The sequence below is a fragment of the Bufo bufo genome, chromosome 5 (assembly GCF_905171765.1).
Source record: "Bufo bufo chromosome 5, aBufBuf1.1, whole genome shotgun sequence".
NCBI lineage: Eukaryota > Metazoa > Chordata > Amphibia > Anura > Bufonidae > Bufo > Bufo bufo.
In genome coordinates, this window is record NC_053393.1 from 251,464,069 (window position 1) to 251,479,301 (window position 15,233).

General features: G+C 43.6%; 1 protein-coding gene across 2 annotated transcripts in view; it reads left to right on the forward strand.

Annotated features, from left to right (window-relative positions):
• The window catches only part of PKD1L1 (polycystin 1 like 1, transient receptor potential channel interacting), a 492,422-nt gene that overhangs the window by 74,753 nt on the left and 402,436 nt on the right, over window positions 1-15,233 (forward strand). For both annotated transcript variants that reach the window (XM_040432599.1, XM_040432598.1), the window contains exons 3-4: window positions 6,489-6,641; window positions 9,006-9,187. In XM_040432599.1, coding sequence (XP_040288533.1) covers window positions 6,526-6,641; window positions 9,006-9,187 — 298 coding nt within the window. In that variant the 5' untranslated portion in view covers window positions 6,489-6,525. The remainder of the gene's footprint in view (window positions 1-6,488; window positions 6,642-9,005; window positions 9,188-15,233) is intronic.

The following is a 15,233-nucleotide window of genomic DNA, read 5'->3' on the forward strand; positions in this document are numbered from 1 at the left end:
ATCCGCCTCAAGGTTGTGCGTGTTGTGGCTTCACAAATGCTTTGCTGCATACCTCGGTTGTAACGAGTGGTTATTTCAGTCAACGTTGCTCTTCTATCAGCTTGAATCAGTCGGCCCATTCTCCTCTGACCTCTAGCATCCACAAGGCATTTTTGCCCACAGGACTGCCGCATACTGGATGTTTTTCCCTTTTCACACCATTCTTTGTAAACCCTAGAAATGGTTGTGCGTGAAAATCCCAGTAACTGAGCAGATTGTGAAATATTCAGACCGGCCCGTCTGGCACCAACAACCATGCCACTCTCAAAATTGCTTAAATCACCTTACTTTCCAATTCTGACATTCAGTTTGGAGTTCAGGAGATTGTCTTGACCAGAACCAGACCCCTAAATGCATTGAAGCAACTGCCATGTGATTGGTTGACTAGATAATTGCCTTAATGAGAAATAGAACAGGTGTTCCTAATAATTCTTTAGGTGAGTGTTAGATTTGCAAAATTAGGTCTGGTCAGGAAGGGGACAAATGGCCCAAATGTAAAGTGGTTAATAAACAGAAACCTATACAAAAATAACTACGCAAAATAACAACATGGTCCATGGGACATGGTCAGTCCCAATCTTTAACCCTTAGTCCTCTTGTAGACGAGAGTTCCTCCCGCAGTGAGTCCGCATCGCAAGGGAAAATAATAGCATTCTGAATGCAGAATGCATAGTAAAACAGCGCTGGAGGCGTTAAAAAAAAATAAAAAATCATTTAACTCACCTTAGTCCACTTGTTCGCGATGCCGGCATCTCCTTCTGTCCCCTTTACTGAATAGGACCTGTGGTGAGCATTAATTATAGGTCAAGGACCTTTGATGACGTCACTCCGGTCATCACATGGTACGTCACATGATCTTTTACGATGGTGAATCACCATGGTAAAAGATCATGTGACGTACCATGTGATGACCGGAATGACGTCACCACAGGTCCTGTTGCTGCACAGAGATCAGATGAAGCCAGAAGGAGATGCCGGGCCGCGAACAAGTGGACTTAGGTGAGTTAAATTTATTTTTAATTTTTTAACCCCTCCAGCGATGTTTTACTATGCATTCTGTATTCAGAATGCTATTATTTTCCCTTATAACCATGTTATAAGGGAAAATAATACTATTTACAGAACACCGATCCCAAGCCCGAACTTCTGTGAAGAAGTTCGGTCTGGGTACCAAACAAGCGCGATTTTTCTCACTCGAGTGCAAAACGCATTACAATGTTTTGCACTCGCGCGGAAAAATCGCGGGTGTTCCCGCAAAGCACCCGCACATTTTCCCGACACGCCCGTGTGAAAGAGGCCTTGCAGTTCTGGAATGTACTGGATAACACTGGCAGCGTTTATTGTTACTATGACATCGATCTACTAATAAAGATTTATATTTACTAATACGTATTGTCAGAAGCCACTAAAAGTGTAGCACATAACAATACATTGCGCAACGTAGTTCAGGGCCACTTCTTACACAATAATACCATTACTTTCCTCTGTATTCTCTGCCATACACAACAGACGTAAATGCTTTTGTAATCCTTAAAGCACTAAAAGGATAAAGCTTATCAAATTTAGTTACTAGTTAAAACAAAAAATAATGAAACAAAACCTTTCTGGATTAAGACAGTTTTGAATATTTTCCTTGTTAAATGTTCTACAGGGTAAAGTTGCACATGATGGATGTACATATCAATGTAATACCAACACAAAAAAGATATTCACAAGATGTCGTGAAACAATGCATCTCTTCAGGTACACAGTTCAGGGAGCAAGGATGTGCATATTATTTTCTCCTCTTTGCAACTTAAACCTTATTGGAATAATGATAACATTACGTTTTTAACTTGGTTTTAGGGCAATTAAGATGGCATTTAGTAAAATACAATCTCCATGAACTCTAGTGGCATTTTAAGAGGTCTGGGAGAACTGCATTCTGCTAATAAAGATGTTATATCCTGAATTGTAAGCTATATAAGTTATATCTGAGAAGGAACCAGTAGTCTCATTCCCTGCCACCATTCCTAGGGCCTTCCACGGTCTTCGGGACCTAGGTATCACGACCGGCGTGCTTATCACATACGTGACGCAAAGGGAGGGAAAAGGGAAGGCCCTATCCAAGGGAGAGGGAAAGATGGTGACCCCTAACTCACCTAGAGGCTGGCACCTGACTGCCCTGACATCCCTAGACGAGTTTCTCACCCGTACGCCGATCACGTGCCTAAACCCTGGCTTTCCCTAAGATGAGCCCTAAGTAGTGAATAGGGCGGTGGGCACACTAGTCCGCACCACTAACACTAAAGGGAAACACCAGGGAGAGGACAGACAATACTGACAAAACATATAATCCCAGGTGGGCAACAACAGTGGACAACAAAAAACCAACAGGGATCCGGAGAGTAATGCTCTGGTACGACAACCAGGAATACCAACGACGCAGCTCCAGTGGGTCAGTATAGAAGTCCAGGCAGGAAGCTCTATATCTGGCAACCAGAGATGTGGGAGAGGGGAATATAAAGAGGTTGGGAGTGCCGGACAAGAAACAGCTGAGGAGAAGAAGCTACGGATCCATGAGTGAGACAAAAAGGATTGTAAGGCAAACACAGAAAGCTACCATTGAGTAACAGCACGATCTTTAGACATAGAGCGAGCAGCCACCCGCTGCGACTTCCTGACCCCGGGTATAACTGAGTCAGACGTGGCTCTTGACACCTTCGTGACAGTACCCCCCCTTTCCACGAGGGGCCTCCGGACACTCAGGACCAGGTCTCTCAGGATGAGAGGCATGAAACGCCCGAACTAACCTGTTGGCGTTTACCTCTGACGCTGGAACCCACATTCTCTCCTCGGGTCCGTAACACCTACAGTGCACCAGATATTGAAGAGAGCGGTGGACACGACGAGAATCAACAATTTTGGATATTTGAAACTCTAGATTACCATCAATAATAACAGGAGGGGGTGGCAGCGGTGACTGTTCTAGAGGTGGAACATACTTTTTGAGTAACGACTTATGGAAGACGTTATCAATTTTAAAAGTTTGAGGTAGCTCCAGGCGAAAAGCCACGGGGTTAAGGATGGCTACTATTTTGTAACGACCAATGAACCTAGGACCCAGTTTCCAAGAGGGAACCTTTACCTTAATATTCCTAGTAGATAACCACACATAGTCATTCACTCCTAGGTCCGGACCTGGTGACCGTTTCTTATCAGCCATGCATTTATACACTGCTCAAAAAAAATAAAGGGAACACAAAAATAACACATCCTAGATCTGAATTAATTAAATATTCTTCTGAAATACTTTGTTCTTTACATAGTTGAATGTGCTGACAACAATATCACACAAAAATAAAAAAATGGAAATCTAATTTTTCAACCCATGGAGGTCTGGATTTGGAGTCACACTCAAAATTAAAGTGGAAAAACACACTACAGGCTGATCCAACTTTGATATAATGTCCTTAAAACAAGTCAAAATGAGGCTCAGTAGTGTGTGTGGCCTCCACGTGCCTGTATGACCTCCCTACAACGCCTGTGCATGCTCCTGATGAGGTGGCGGACGGTTTCCTGAGGGATCTCCTCCCAGACCTGGACTAAAGCATCTGCCAACTCCTGGACAGTCTGTGGTGCAACGTGACGTTGGTGGATAGAGCGAGACATGATGTCCCAGATGTGCTCAATTGGATTCAGGTCTGGGGAACGGGCGGGCCAGTCCATAGCATCAATGCCTTCGTCTTGCAGGAACTGCTGACACACTCCAGCCACATGAGGTCTAGCATTGTCTTGCATTAGGAGGAACCCAGGGCCAACCGCACCAGCATATGGTCTCACAAGGGGTCTGAGGATCTCATCTCGGTACCTAATGGCAGTCAGGCTACCTCTGGCGAGCACATGGAGGGCTGTGCGACCCTCCAAAGAAATGCCACCCCACACCATTACTGACCCAATGCCAAACCGGTCATGCTGGAGGATGTTGCAGGCACTAGAACATTCTCCATAGCGTCTCCAGACTCTGTCACGTCTGTCACTTGTGCTCAGTGTGAACCTGCTTTCATCTGTGAAGAGCACAGGGCGCCAGTGGCGAATTTGCCAATCTTGGTGTTCTCTGGCAAATGCCAAACGTCCTGCACAGTGTTGAGCTGTAAGCACAACCCCCACCTGTGGACGTCGGGCCCTCATATCACCCTCATGGAGTCTGTTTCTGACCGTTTGAGCAGACACATGCACATTTGTGGCCTGCTGGAGGTCATTTTGCAGGTCTCTGGCAGTGCTCCTCCTGTTCCTCCTTGCACAAAGGCGGAGGTAGCGGTCATGCTGCTGGGTTGTTGCCCTCCTACGGCCTCCTCCACATCTCCTGATGTACTGGCCTGTCTCCTGGAAGTGCCTCCATGCTCTGGACACTACGCTGACAGACACAGCAAACCTTCTTGCCACAGCTCGCATTGATGTGCCATCCTGGATAAGCTGCACTACCTGAGCCACTTGTGTGGGTTGTAGACTCCGTCTCATGCTACCACTAGAGTGAAAGCACCGCCAGCATTCAAAAGTGACCAAAACATCAGCCAGGAAGCATAGGAACTGAGAAATGGTCTGTGGTCACCACCTGCAGAACCACTCCTTTATTGGGGGTGTCTTGCTAATTGCCTATAATTTCCACCTGTTGTCTATCCCATTTGCACAACAGCATGTGAAATTGATTTGTCACTCAGTGTTGCTTCCTAAGTGGACAGTTTGATTTCACAGAAGTGTGATTGACTTGGAGTTACATTGTGTTGTTTAAGTGTTCCCTTTAATTTTTGAGCAGTGTATTTCATAAACCAAGTCCCTTTGATGTGGAGGTCACACATGTATTCCAATATAAAAGTAAAAATAGGAATATTTTTTTTAAATTAATATAAGACACAATTTCCTCATTAGTTGTTACGCTCCAGACGTGTGATTGATGGTTTTAGTTGTTATTTGATAGTATAATCACATGCACACAGTTCGTTAGGTTGGATAATGCACTGTAGTACTTTGTAAATATCAATGGTAACGTGAACCACGTACTGCCCCATATTAAATGGCTCGTTTCTCATTTAGATATAAGACCATAAATGTGAAGCTTTCAACTCAGTTTGTTTATCCGGCGTGTGGTATAGCTGTTACTCACTATATCCACAATAGGTCGGCATTGTTGTGCTCTCACCCGGTCTCTGGTTACGTTGCTCTCAATTGTATCACTCCTTCACTGAGCGTCTCTTCGCGTATGCGCATTGAGTTCACTGGGACGCCAATTTGTTTTCCAACTGTGTGCTGTGTTCTGGATGGATGTTCATTCACACTGTCTGAAGCGGTAATGCCACCAGACGTGTTTTGGAACACGTAGTTCCTTCCTCAGTGGTAAAAAGGCACTATAGACTTACACTTGCATTGTTGGATTCCGGCAAGCAGTTCCGTCGCCGGAACTGCCTGGCGGATCCGGCAATCTGTATGCAAACGGATACCATTTTTAGACGGATCCGGATGCTAATCAGTCTCACAAATGCATTGCGATACTTTATCCGTCTTTCCGGTTGTCATCCGGAAAAACGTATCCGGTATTTATCTTTTTCAAATTTTTAAAGGTCTGCGCATGCTCAGACCGCAAAACCGGATCCGTTTGTCTGGAAAACTTGGGGCCGGATCGGGCATTAATGCATTTCAATATAAAATAATGCCGGATCCGGCATTCCGGCAAGTGTTCCAGAATTCCGCATGCTGCTGTATTTTCTCCATCCAAAAACTGTACAGTGACTGAACTGAAGACATCCTGATGCATACTGAATGGATTGCTCTAGATTCAGAATGCATTAAGATAAATCTGATCAGTTTTTTTCCGGTATTGAGCCCCTAGGACGGAACGCAATACCGGAAAAGTTTAACGCAAGTGTGAAAGTACCCTTAGGATGGGATGTTATAAAAGTTCCTGCAGGTATAATGTGCAGGTGTCCTGATACGTTTTTTCATATACTTTATGTGTAAAAGTACCTTTTTAATGATTTGCAAATACTTACATTTCACTCGCATTATTCAATAAACTAAGGCTACTTTCACACCTGCGCTTTCCCTTTCCGATATTGAGATCCATCATAGGATCTCAAAGCCTGAGGAAAACGCTTCAGTTTTCTCCCCATTCATTGTCAATGGTAACAAAACTGAACTGGAGGGAACGGAGGGCACCAGAATTCCATTTTGTTGTGTATCCTTACCGCACACAAAAGGGCTGCAGGCAGCAAGTGCTTGTTCATTTGGGAGATAATACAACCGGATCCGTTCTGAACGGATGCAGACAGTTGTATTATATACTGGATGCGTTTTTGCAGATCACCATACGGATCCAGCAAAGACGCAAATGTGAAAGTGACCTAATGTACTTTAAAGTAAGAGTGATGTTGTTTCGTAATATTCATGTATCATGTTCTCTTTTTATATTTTAGGTTTGATTTGACCATCCGGATAGATGAAATAGATTGCATGTGTGCCAACATGAGTATTTTTGATGAATCCTTCTATGGCTCAGTTATATCACGTGTTAATGCTACAAAAATTAATGGAACATGGAAGAGTCCAGAAAGGAAATGTGCACCTAGGTATTTCCCTTTTATTGTCCTATGCATAGAATTATGTGTAAATATAAATCGTTTCCTTCTTTATGGATTTGTTTATTTCAATATGTATTGTACTAATACATATACATTTTACCAACTTTTATAGCTCATTTATATATTTAAGTTGAATTACTTATAATAGTTTGCATGTGAGATTGTCACATGTAGTATGTCAGCTTACTACAAAGGGGTTGTCTGAGGCTGAGAATTTAATTTGCAGGGGGTAAAAAATTACCTGGTCAAAGTATCGTGGTTCTAGTGCCATGACTCCCATTACCAAAGCTTCAGGTCGCTACTGTATTGGAAGTGTGACTTACCATATACATGCAAGACACTGGCCAATCAATAGCCTCAGTGATGATATTTGCAGGAACAGCATATGACCACTGAGTTGCTTTGCGGCACCCTGATGCTTTGACCAGGTGAGTTTCTTTATTTTATCTTTTTTCTTTTATTACTCCCTGTACCTTGTAAATATTTTTCTCTTTCCAAGACAAGCACTTTAATTATTGGACTATGGTAAGTAGCCATTTATGTAATGGATGAAGGAGCCAAAATACAACATACAGTACAGTTAAAATCGGGGGTAGGCTTGGGACCATAAAGTGGCCCTGGAAATAAATGCAAATAGTGCCCCCATGTTGTAGGTGGATCCAAATTAACAAAAGGCAAGGGAAAACACAAGTAGGCCTGACCAACACAAGTAGGTGGGTCTAGCAATACCACGATCATACAGGAGAATATACAGGTAGCACTACCTACATCCAGTGATGTCTCCTCTAATATAGACATTCTCCTCCCCATCTTCTCCGTTAAGACCAGACTCCTGTGCCACACTGTGTTCTCTGTGCTCCCTATTGTCCCCAAATAGTGACATAGTAACAGTTTATAAGGCTGAAAAAAAGACATTTGTCCATCCAGTTTCGCCTGCTATCCTGCAAATTGATCCAGAGGAAGGCAACAAAAAAAAAACCTGTGAGGTAGAAGCCATTTTTCCTCTCTTTAGGGGGAAAAAATTCCTTCCCAACTCCAATCAGGCAATCAAAATAACTCCCTGAATCAACGATCCATCTCTAGTAACTATAGCATGTAATATTATTACACTCCAGAAATACATCCAGGCCCTTCTTGAACTCTTTTAGTGAATTCCCCATCACCACCTCCTCAGGCAGAGAGTTCCATAGTCTCAATGCTCTTACCGTAAAGAATCCTCTTCTATGTTTGTGTACAAACCTTCTTTCCTCTAGATGCAGAGGATGTCCCATCATCACAGTCCTGCAGAACAAATAGTGCCCACAAAATGTCCCCCAGTAATACTAATGCCCCCTATAGGCCCCCCATATTAATAATGCTCTATATAGTGCCCTCTATAATGAAAAATTATTACCTCATCTTATTTCCCTAGTAATAGTGTCCCTATAGTGCCACAAGTATTAATAATTCCCCTATAGCATCTCCAGCAATAGTTATGTCCCCTATTGCTCCCCCAGTAATAAAAATTCCCCCATAGTCTCTCCAGTATAAAAAATGCCTCCAGGAACAATAATGCCAACCTAGTGGGCCCCCCGGTAATAATAATGTCACCTATAGTGCCTCCACCAATAATAATGCCTCCACCAATAATAATGCCCCAAATAATGATCTGCAATGTGTCCAGTATTAAACATGTCCCCAGAGTGACCTCAGTGCTGCCCCATAGTTCCCCCAGTAATGGGCAATATAGTGCCTCCAATACTAGACATGGGCCCCATAGTGCCCCAGTAATATCCTATATTGTCACCAGTATTAAACATGTTCCCATAGTGCCCACATGCACCTATGATCCCTTCTGGTCTCTTCCAGTCTGCGGCCTAAGATGCATGTGTCCCTGTACATGACATCATCACAGCTTCTGCATCTGAGCTCAAGTGGTCACTATGAGGTCTTTAGGCCACCTGAGACCCAGCACAGGTGGTTGTGATAATATTATTGCTTCATGACCATATTCGCTGTTCTGCTGCCTCGTTGGCTTTAGGCCTAGGAGCCTGAGACTTATGAGGCATATGATACCTAGGCAGAGAGCCATCTACTCCCATTCCCCGCTACAGTGTTCAATTGTTTCACCGTCCTGAAGATGGCCATACAGTCAAATCTAGGAGGGAACCTGCAGCCAGCAGCCAGGTAAATCAGTAAGAGTTAATAAATGCCTGAGGCATTAGAATGTTATGTAGCCGTCTGGTGGCCTAAGGAGGGCTTGGATGGCCCAATGGGCATCAGCCTGGGAATAGGGTCTATGTCCAGTCCACCCCTGGTGAAAAGGTACATATGATTCTATGTGTTTTTTTTATGTTTTGTATATATCTTCAGGTGCGCAGAACTTATGTGCTTGCCCCATGGAGATGGAAATGAAACGCTGGCTATTTTCACCAGTGCTGGTCCTTATATCAGTGATGTCAGCATGCGTTTTCGCAATGACCAAATTCAAATAGGGAAGACTATCATTTTACAGATATCTGGATATTTGTCAGCTTCATTGGAGAGGATAACAGGTAAACTACAATGAGATAATCCTGTTTATATTTTGCAATAAAGTGAAGCTTATTAACCCTTTAATGGCCAGGCCTGAAAAGGCCTTAATGACCAATCCAGATCCAGAAAATGCGTGACTATATGGGCTCACTTTTTGGGCTCATGCACACGAATGTGTGCCACCCGTGCTGTGTCGTGTCCCCAATGGGTCCGCGATCCATTTACACCACAAAATAATAGAGCATGTTCTATTTTTTTTTGCGGTGCGGAGGCATGGACCGAAATGAATCACTCCATAGTGCTTCCATGGCCTTCTGCTCTGTGCCTCCGGCCCATATCTTCCGGATTGCTGACCCTTTCAAGTGAATGGGTCCGCATCTATGAAACGCAATACAGGCACGGTCGGCACACGTTCTTGTTTATGAGCCCTATCAGAGAATAACTTATTAAAGGTATTACACATCAAAGTAATTCTGACATTTTTTTTTTCTCACATATTGTACTTTATTTAGGTGGTAAAAGTATACCTGTACTATTTGCATATATTTACTATATATGGTGATTTTTTAAAATGCATTTTTCTCTATTTTTAACTGCAATATGTCACATATATACATACATACAAAAATGTTTTCAGATATATATTTCCATATATATCTGAAGACGCACTTTTTTCCTCCAAAAGTAGAGGGAAAATGGCCGTGCGTCTTATAAAGCGAATACTAGTGAGCGCTTCCATTATGGAAGCGCTCACTAGTATGCATTAGGTGCCAGGAGCAGGGAAAAAGCGATGCAAGCTCTTCCGATACTCACCCTACCTGGTCTTTTTGCTAGGGCCCACGCTCCACTGTCCTGACCCCGTACAGCGTCAGGACATAGTGCGCACACTATGACCTGCCGCTGCATGCAGTCAGGTGACAGTGCAGCGCGGGCCGGATAAGACAGGGGAGCGCAACGCCGGACCCAGAGCTGCAGCGCAGGAGTGGTAAGAGAAGTTTTTTATTTCAGTCTGATGGGGGTCTGAAAGAAAAGGGCTGATCTGAGGTCTGATGTAGGTCTAAAAGAAAAGGACTGATCTGAGGTCTGATGTAGGTCTAAAAGAAAAGGACTGATCTGAGGTCTGATGGGGGTCTAAAAGAAAAAGGGCTGATCTGAGGTCTGATGGGGGTCTGAAAGAAAAGGGCTGATCTGAGGTCTGGTGGGGGTCAGAAATAAAAGGACTGATGGAGGCCTAAAATAAAAGGGCTGATCTGAAGTCTGAAAGAAAAGGGCTGTTCTGAGGTCTGTTAGGGGTCTGACATGGAGGGCTGATGGGGTTCTGACATGGAGGGCTGATATTGGGGTTTCATGTGATGTCCTTATATTTCTCGGGGTCTGATATGAGGTCTGATGAAAAAAAATTTTTTCTTATTTTCCTTCTCTAAAATCTGGGGTGCGTCTTATCATCGGAGGCATCTTATAAAGCGAAAAATACGGTACTTTATTTTAAAAGCCCCAACAAACAAAGTTTTTGGGGCACACAGGTGTCAGAATGATTGAAAACCATCAAAGTGACAACATTTTGAATACTAGACCCATTAGTATACTCATCTAGGGGTGCAGTGAGCTTTTTGGTCCCAAAGTTTTTTTGGTAGAAATTAATGAAAAGAAAGTGAAAAAAATGTAAATAGCACTTTTTTCCACAAATGTATCAATTTAAAGACAGATGTTTTGCACAGTGCACATACAAATGAAGTAATACACCCCATATTTTATTACCCTAAAATATGGCAGGGCCCAAATGGCAAGGTGCATCCAGTTTTTCTCAAGGTACAGATTTTGCTTAAAAATATTTCAGGGCCCATTGCACACTTATAAAGTCATAGTGCTGCTAAAACAATAAAAAAAAACTAAACAAAACATAAAACTGTGGCAGAATTGTGTTAATTTTATAATTCTACCCCTTTTGGAATTTTTTTCCTGCCTCCCACTACATTGTATAAAACCGTAAATGGTGCCATTAGAAAGTACAACTTATCCCGCAAAAAACAAGCCATTATATGGCTTTGTGAATGGAAAAAGTTATGGCTTTGGGAAGGCTGGGATTAAAAAACGAAAATGAAAAGAGAAAAACAAATATGGCCTGATCCTGAAGGGGTTAAGTGATTTTGTAATATACTTTATTAGGGAAATATGGAAACTTTTATTTAAAAAAATACCTTGTTGGGCAAAGAATTTGCCTGTAAAGTGTCTCATTTTTTGTGGGACGATCTTTTGTTTTTATTTATACTATTTTGGAGTGTGCATGACTTTTTGATATTTTTTTATTCATTTTTTTGGAGGGGAGGTGAAGTGACAAAAAAATGGCAAATCAGCTATATCTCTAACTTTATTTGACCCGGAGTCAACAGCAACAGGTAAAGACTACTCTTTATCGTAAACAAACTGCAACAAACAGTTTATTAAAGTGGGAAGCTTCCATCCTAAACCTCTTAGGAGAGGCATTCCTAAAGATCAGTTTTTAAGAATTCGACGTAACTGTTTGGAGGAATTTGAATAAGAAGCATCACAACTGTTCAATAGATTGAAACAGAGAGGCTACCCTGATAAGTATCTAAAAGAGTCATGGAATTTTGCACGTGAAAGTAATCGAGTGGCACTTTTTCAACCACGGGCAAAAAAGGAGGATAACTTACTGCAAATAATCGGGACTTTTGACTCCGGGTCGAATAACGTTAGAGATATCTTGAATCGGTATTGGTCCCTCTTAAAAACAGACACTGACCTTAAGGACTTTCTACCTGGAATATTGGTGATGCCCTTGTACATAGTAACTTTGAACCACCAAGGAAAGAAAGTTGGTTTCAGAACCGAAAAAATGGTACTTTGAAATGTGGTCACTGTAAAGCCTGTCCCTTTATAAAAGTTGGTGACACCTTTGGGGATAGCTCAGGAACACAAGTCTATCAGGCATGGAAATTTGCGGATTGAAATACTGGAGGTGTGGTTTATTTCATGTGTTGTCAATGTGGGTCCCTATATGTGGTTAAAACATGTAGGGAGTTTAAAATACGAATCTTGGAACATCTAGGTGATATTAGAAACGAACGAGATACACCGATAGCAAGACATATTCAGTTACAGCTTGGTGGAAATTTGGCCGTTATTTCCTTCTCAAGGATTGAGATTGTCCGTACATTGATCAGAGGAGGAAATATTGATCAGATATTAAAGGGAATCTGTCACCTGCTTTTACCATTTTAAGCTGTCACCATTGCCATGTTCACTAAAGTACCTTATTTCCTGCAGTCTTCTTCTTACTTTATTTCGTTTTGTCCTTTTGATTAAAAAAAAGCCCATTTTATTATATGCTAATGAAGCTCCAAGGTGCCTAGAGGGGCGTTTTTTTCCCTCTCTGGTGCCCAGTGACGCCCCCCTGCAGTGCCCAGCCCACCTTAATTTGAATCCCAAGAACGCCTCCTGATCCTGAAATAACCTCCCACAGCCCCGGCAAACGGTTCCGCCCCCTCCCCACGTCATCGTCTACCTTCTAGAAATGCCCCGTCCTTCCTGTCGGCGGCCAGAAAACTCGCATCAAGCTCCTGAGGGCAACAGCCTCAAAAGTCACACTGGGCATGCGCTGAGCCCAGTAATGTAATCTGAGCACTGTTGCCCTGAGGAGGTTGATGATCGCGCAGGCCGCAGGCGGTACTGTGCCTGCACGAGATTTCTGGCCGCCGACAGGAAGAAGGACGGGGCATTTCTAGAAGGTAGACGATTATGTGGGGAGGGGGCGGAGCCGTTTGCTGGGGCTGTGGGAGGTTATTTCAGGATCAGGAGGCGTTCTTGGGATTCCAATTAAGGGGGGCTGGGCACTGCAAGGGGGCATCACTGGGCACCAGAGAGGAAAAAAAACACCCCTCTGGGCACCTTGGAGCTTCATTAGCATATCATAAAAAGGGCTTTTTATCAAAAGAACAAAACAAAATAAAGTAAGAAGAAGACTGCAGGAAATAAGGTACTTTAGTGAACATGGCAATGGTGACAGCTTAAAATTGTAAAAGCAGGTGACAGATTCCCTTTAAAGGAAAAACAATCATGCTGGATATACTGTTTAAATACTGTTTCTCCCGTGGGATTAAATGAGAACATTGTCAGGCTCGTGCGTGGGAGGAAAACACCACACTGAGCATAGGAGGGTAAAGGGAATATCGGAATAAGGCCTGGAAACTAGGGAAGGAAAATGGACACCTCCTAGACAAAACCCTAACTCCAGTCCTGACAGACTACTAGTATGAACAGGCCCCAAAGGTATGCAAGTTCATACACCAGAGACTAAACAGGGGGTCGCTTCAGGGGCGTTCCGTGAATGCTAAGTGTAGCAGCAGCGGTATCACGGCAGAACCACACAGACTGCCGTACAAGGAAAGGTAATGTATTAAATACTTATGATACTGCGCTATGGGACGTGTTGTGATTAATATACAGGAATCACAGATGAGCTAAATTTATGCACATGGGATTACATCAATGTACAAGTATTCAACTGGCTTAACCAGTGTACCTGAAATGTAGACTCCTGTTTGTGCGCTCATGCTCCTCCTCGTGTTCCCGTACTTGGTGCAGAAGTTTTACTTTCCTGCAGTTAGTAATTGTCCATTCGGTGTGCGTTGTTCACCGGATCATCGATGCTTGAATCCAGAATCAATCCAGGTATTGTGTAGCTTGGCGTGCTGCCTCGTGCCCCGGCCGGTGGTGTGATGCTACAGCAGGTGGAGATTTCCACTGAAAGTGATTAGCGCTCGCTCTGAGCTGTGAGTGACGTCACTGCAGCGGTCATCAATGAACACCGGTGCCAGGTATCTCTGTACCACATAAAAGGTTAGTATATAAAATGAGAATGCTCGGACTGGGAGAAAACGTCTGTATGTGGGTAAGTAACTGGCTCAATGATAGAAAACAGAGGGTGGTTATTAACGGTACACACTCAGATTGGCCACAGATCCCCCATCAGTGTAATCCACAGATCCCCCATCAGTGTAATCCACAGATCCCCCATCAGTGTAATCCACAGATCCCCCATCAGTGTAATCCACAGATCCCCCATCAGTGTAATCCACAGATCCCCCATCAGTGTAATCCACAGATCCCCCATCAGTGTAATCCACAGATCCCCCATCAGTGTAATCCACAGATCCCCCATCAGTGTAATCCACAGATCCCCCATCAGTGTAATCCACAGATCCCCCCCCATAACAGTGCGTCATCCACAGATCCCCCCCCCCATAACAGTGCGTCATCCACAGATCCCCTCCCATAACAGTGCGTCATCCACAGACCCCCCCCCATAACAGTGCGTCATCCACAGATCCTCCCATAACAGTGCGTCATCCACAGATCCTCCCATAACAGTGCGTCATCCACAGATCCTCCCATAACAGTGCGTCATCCACAGATCCTCCCATAACAGTGCGTCATCCACAGATCCTCCCATAACAGTGCGTCATCCACAGATCCTCCCATAACAGTGCGTCATCCACAGATCCTCCCATAACAGTGCGTCATCCACAGATCCTCCCATAACAGTGCGTCATCCACAGATCCTCCCATAACAGTGCGTCATCCACAGATCCTCCCATAACAGTGCGTCATCCACAGATCCTCCCATAACAGTGCGTCATCCACAGATCCTCCCATAACAGTGCGTCATCCACAGATCCTCCCATAACAGTGCGTCATCCACAGATCCCCCATAACAGCGCGGCATCCACAGACCACCATTAGTTCAAAACCTACCAAAAGCACACCTTTTGGTTCAAAATATTTTTTTCTTATTTTCCTCCTCAAAACCTAGGTGCGTCTTATCAGGTGCATCTTATAAAGCGGAAAATACGATAATTGCAACTGGTGTGATATACCAGTTGAACCCCAAAAAAACTGATTGAGGCAGGGGTGTGATATACCTATTATATAAGTTCTATATAATGCATTTGTATTGTGCAGCAGTTGTGTGCATTTCTGCTGCGATACCGCAGCTATACAGAGGGACAAACGCTATTGGAACAACTAATTGCAACTGGTGTGATA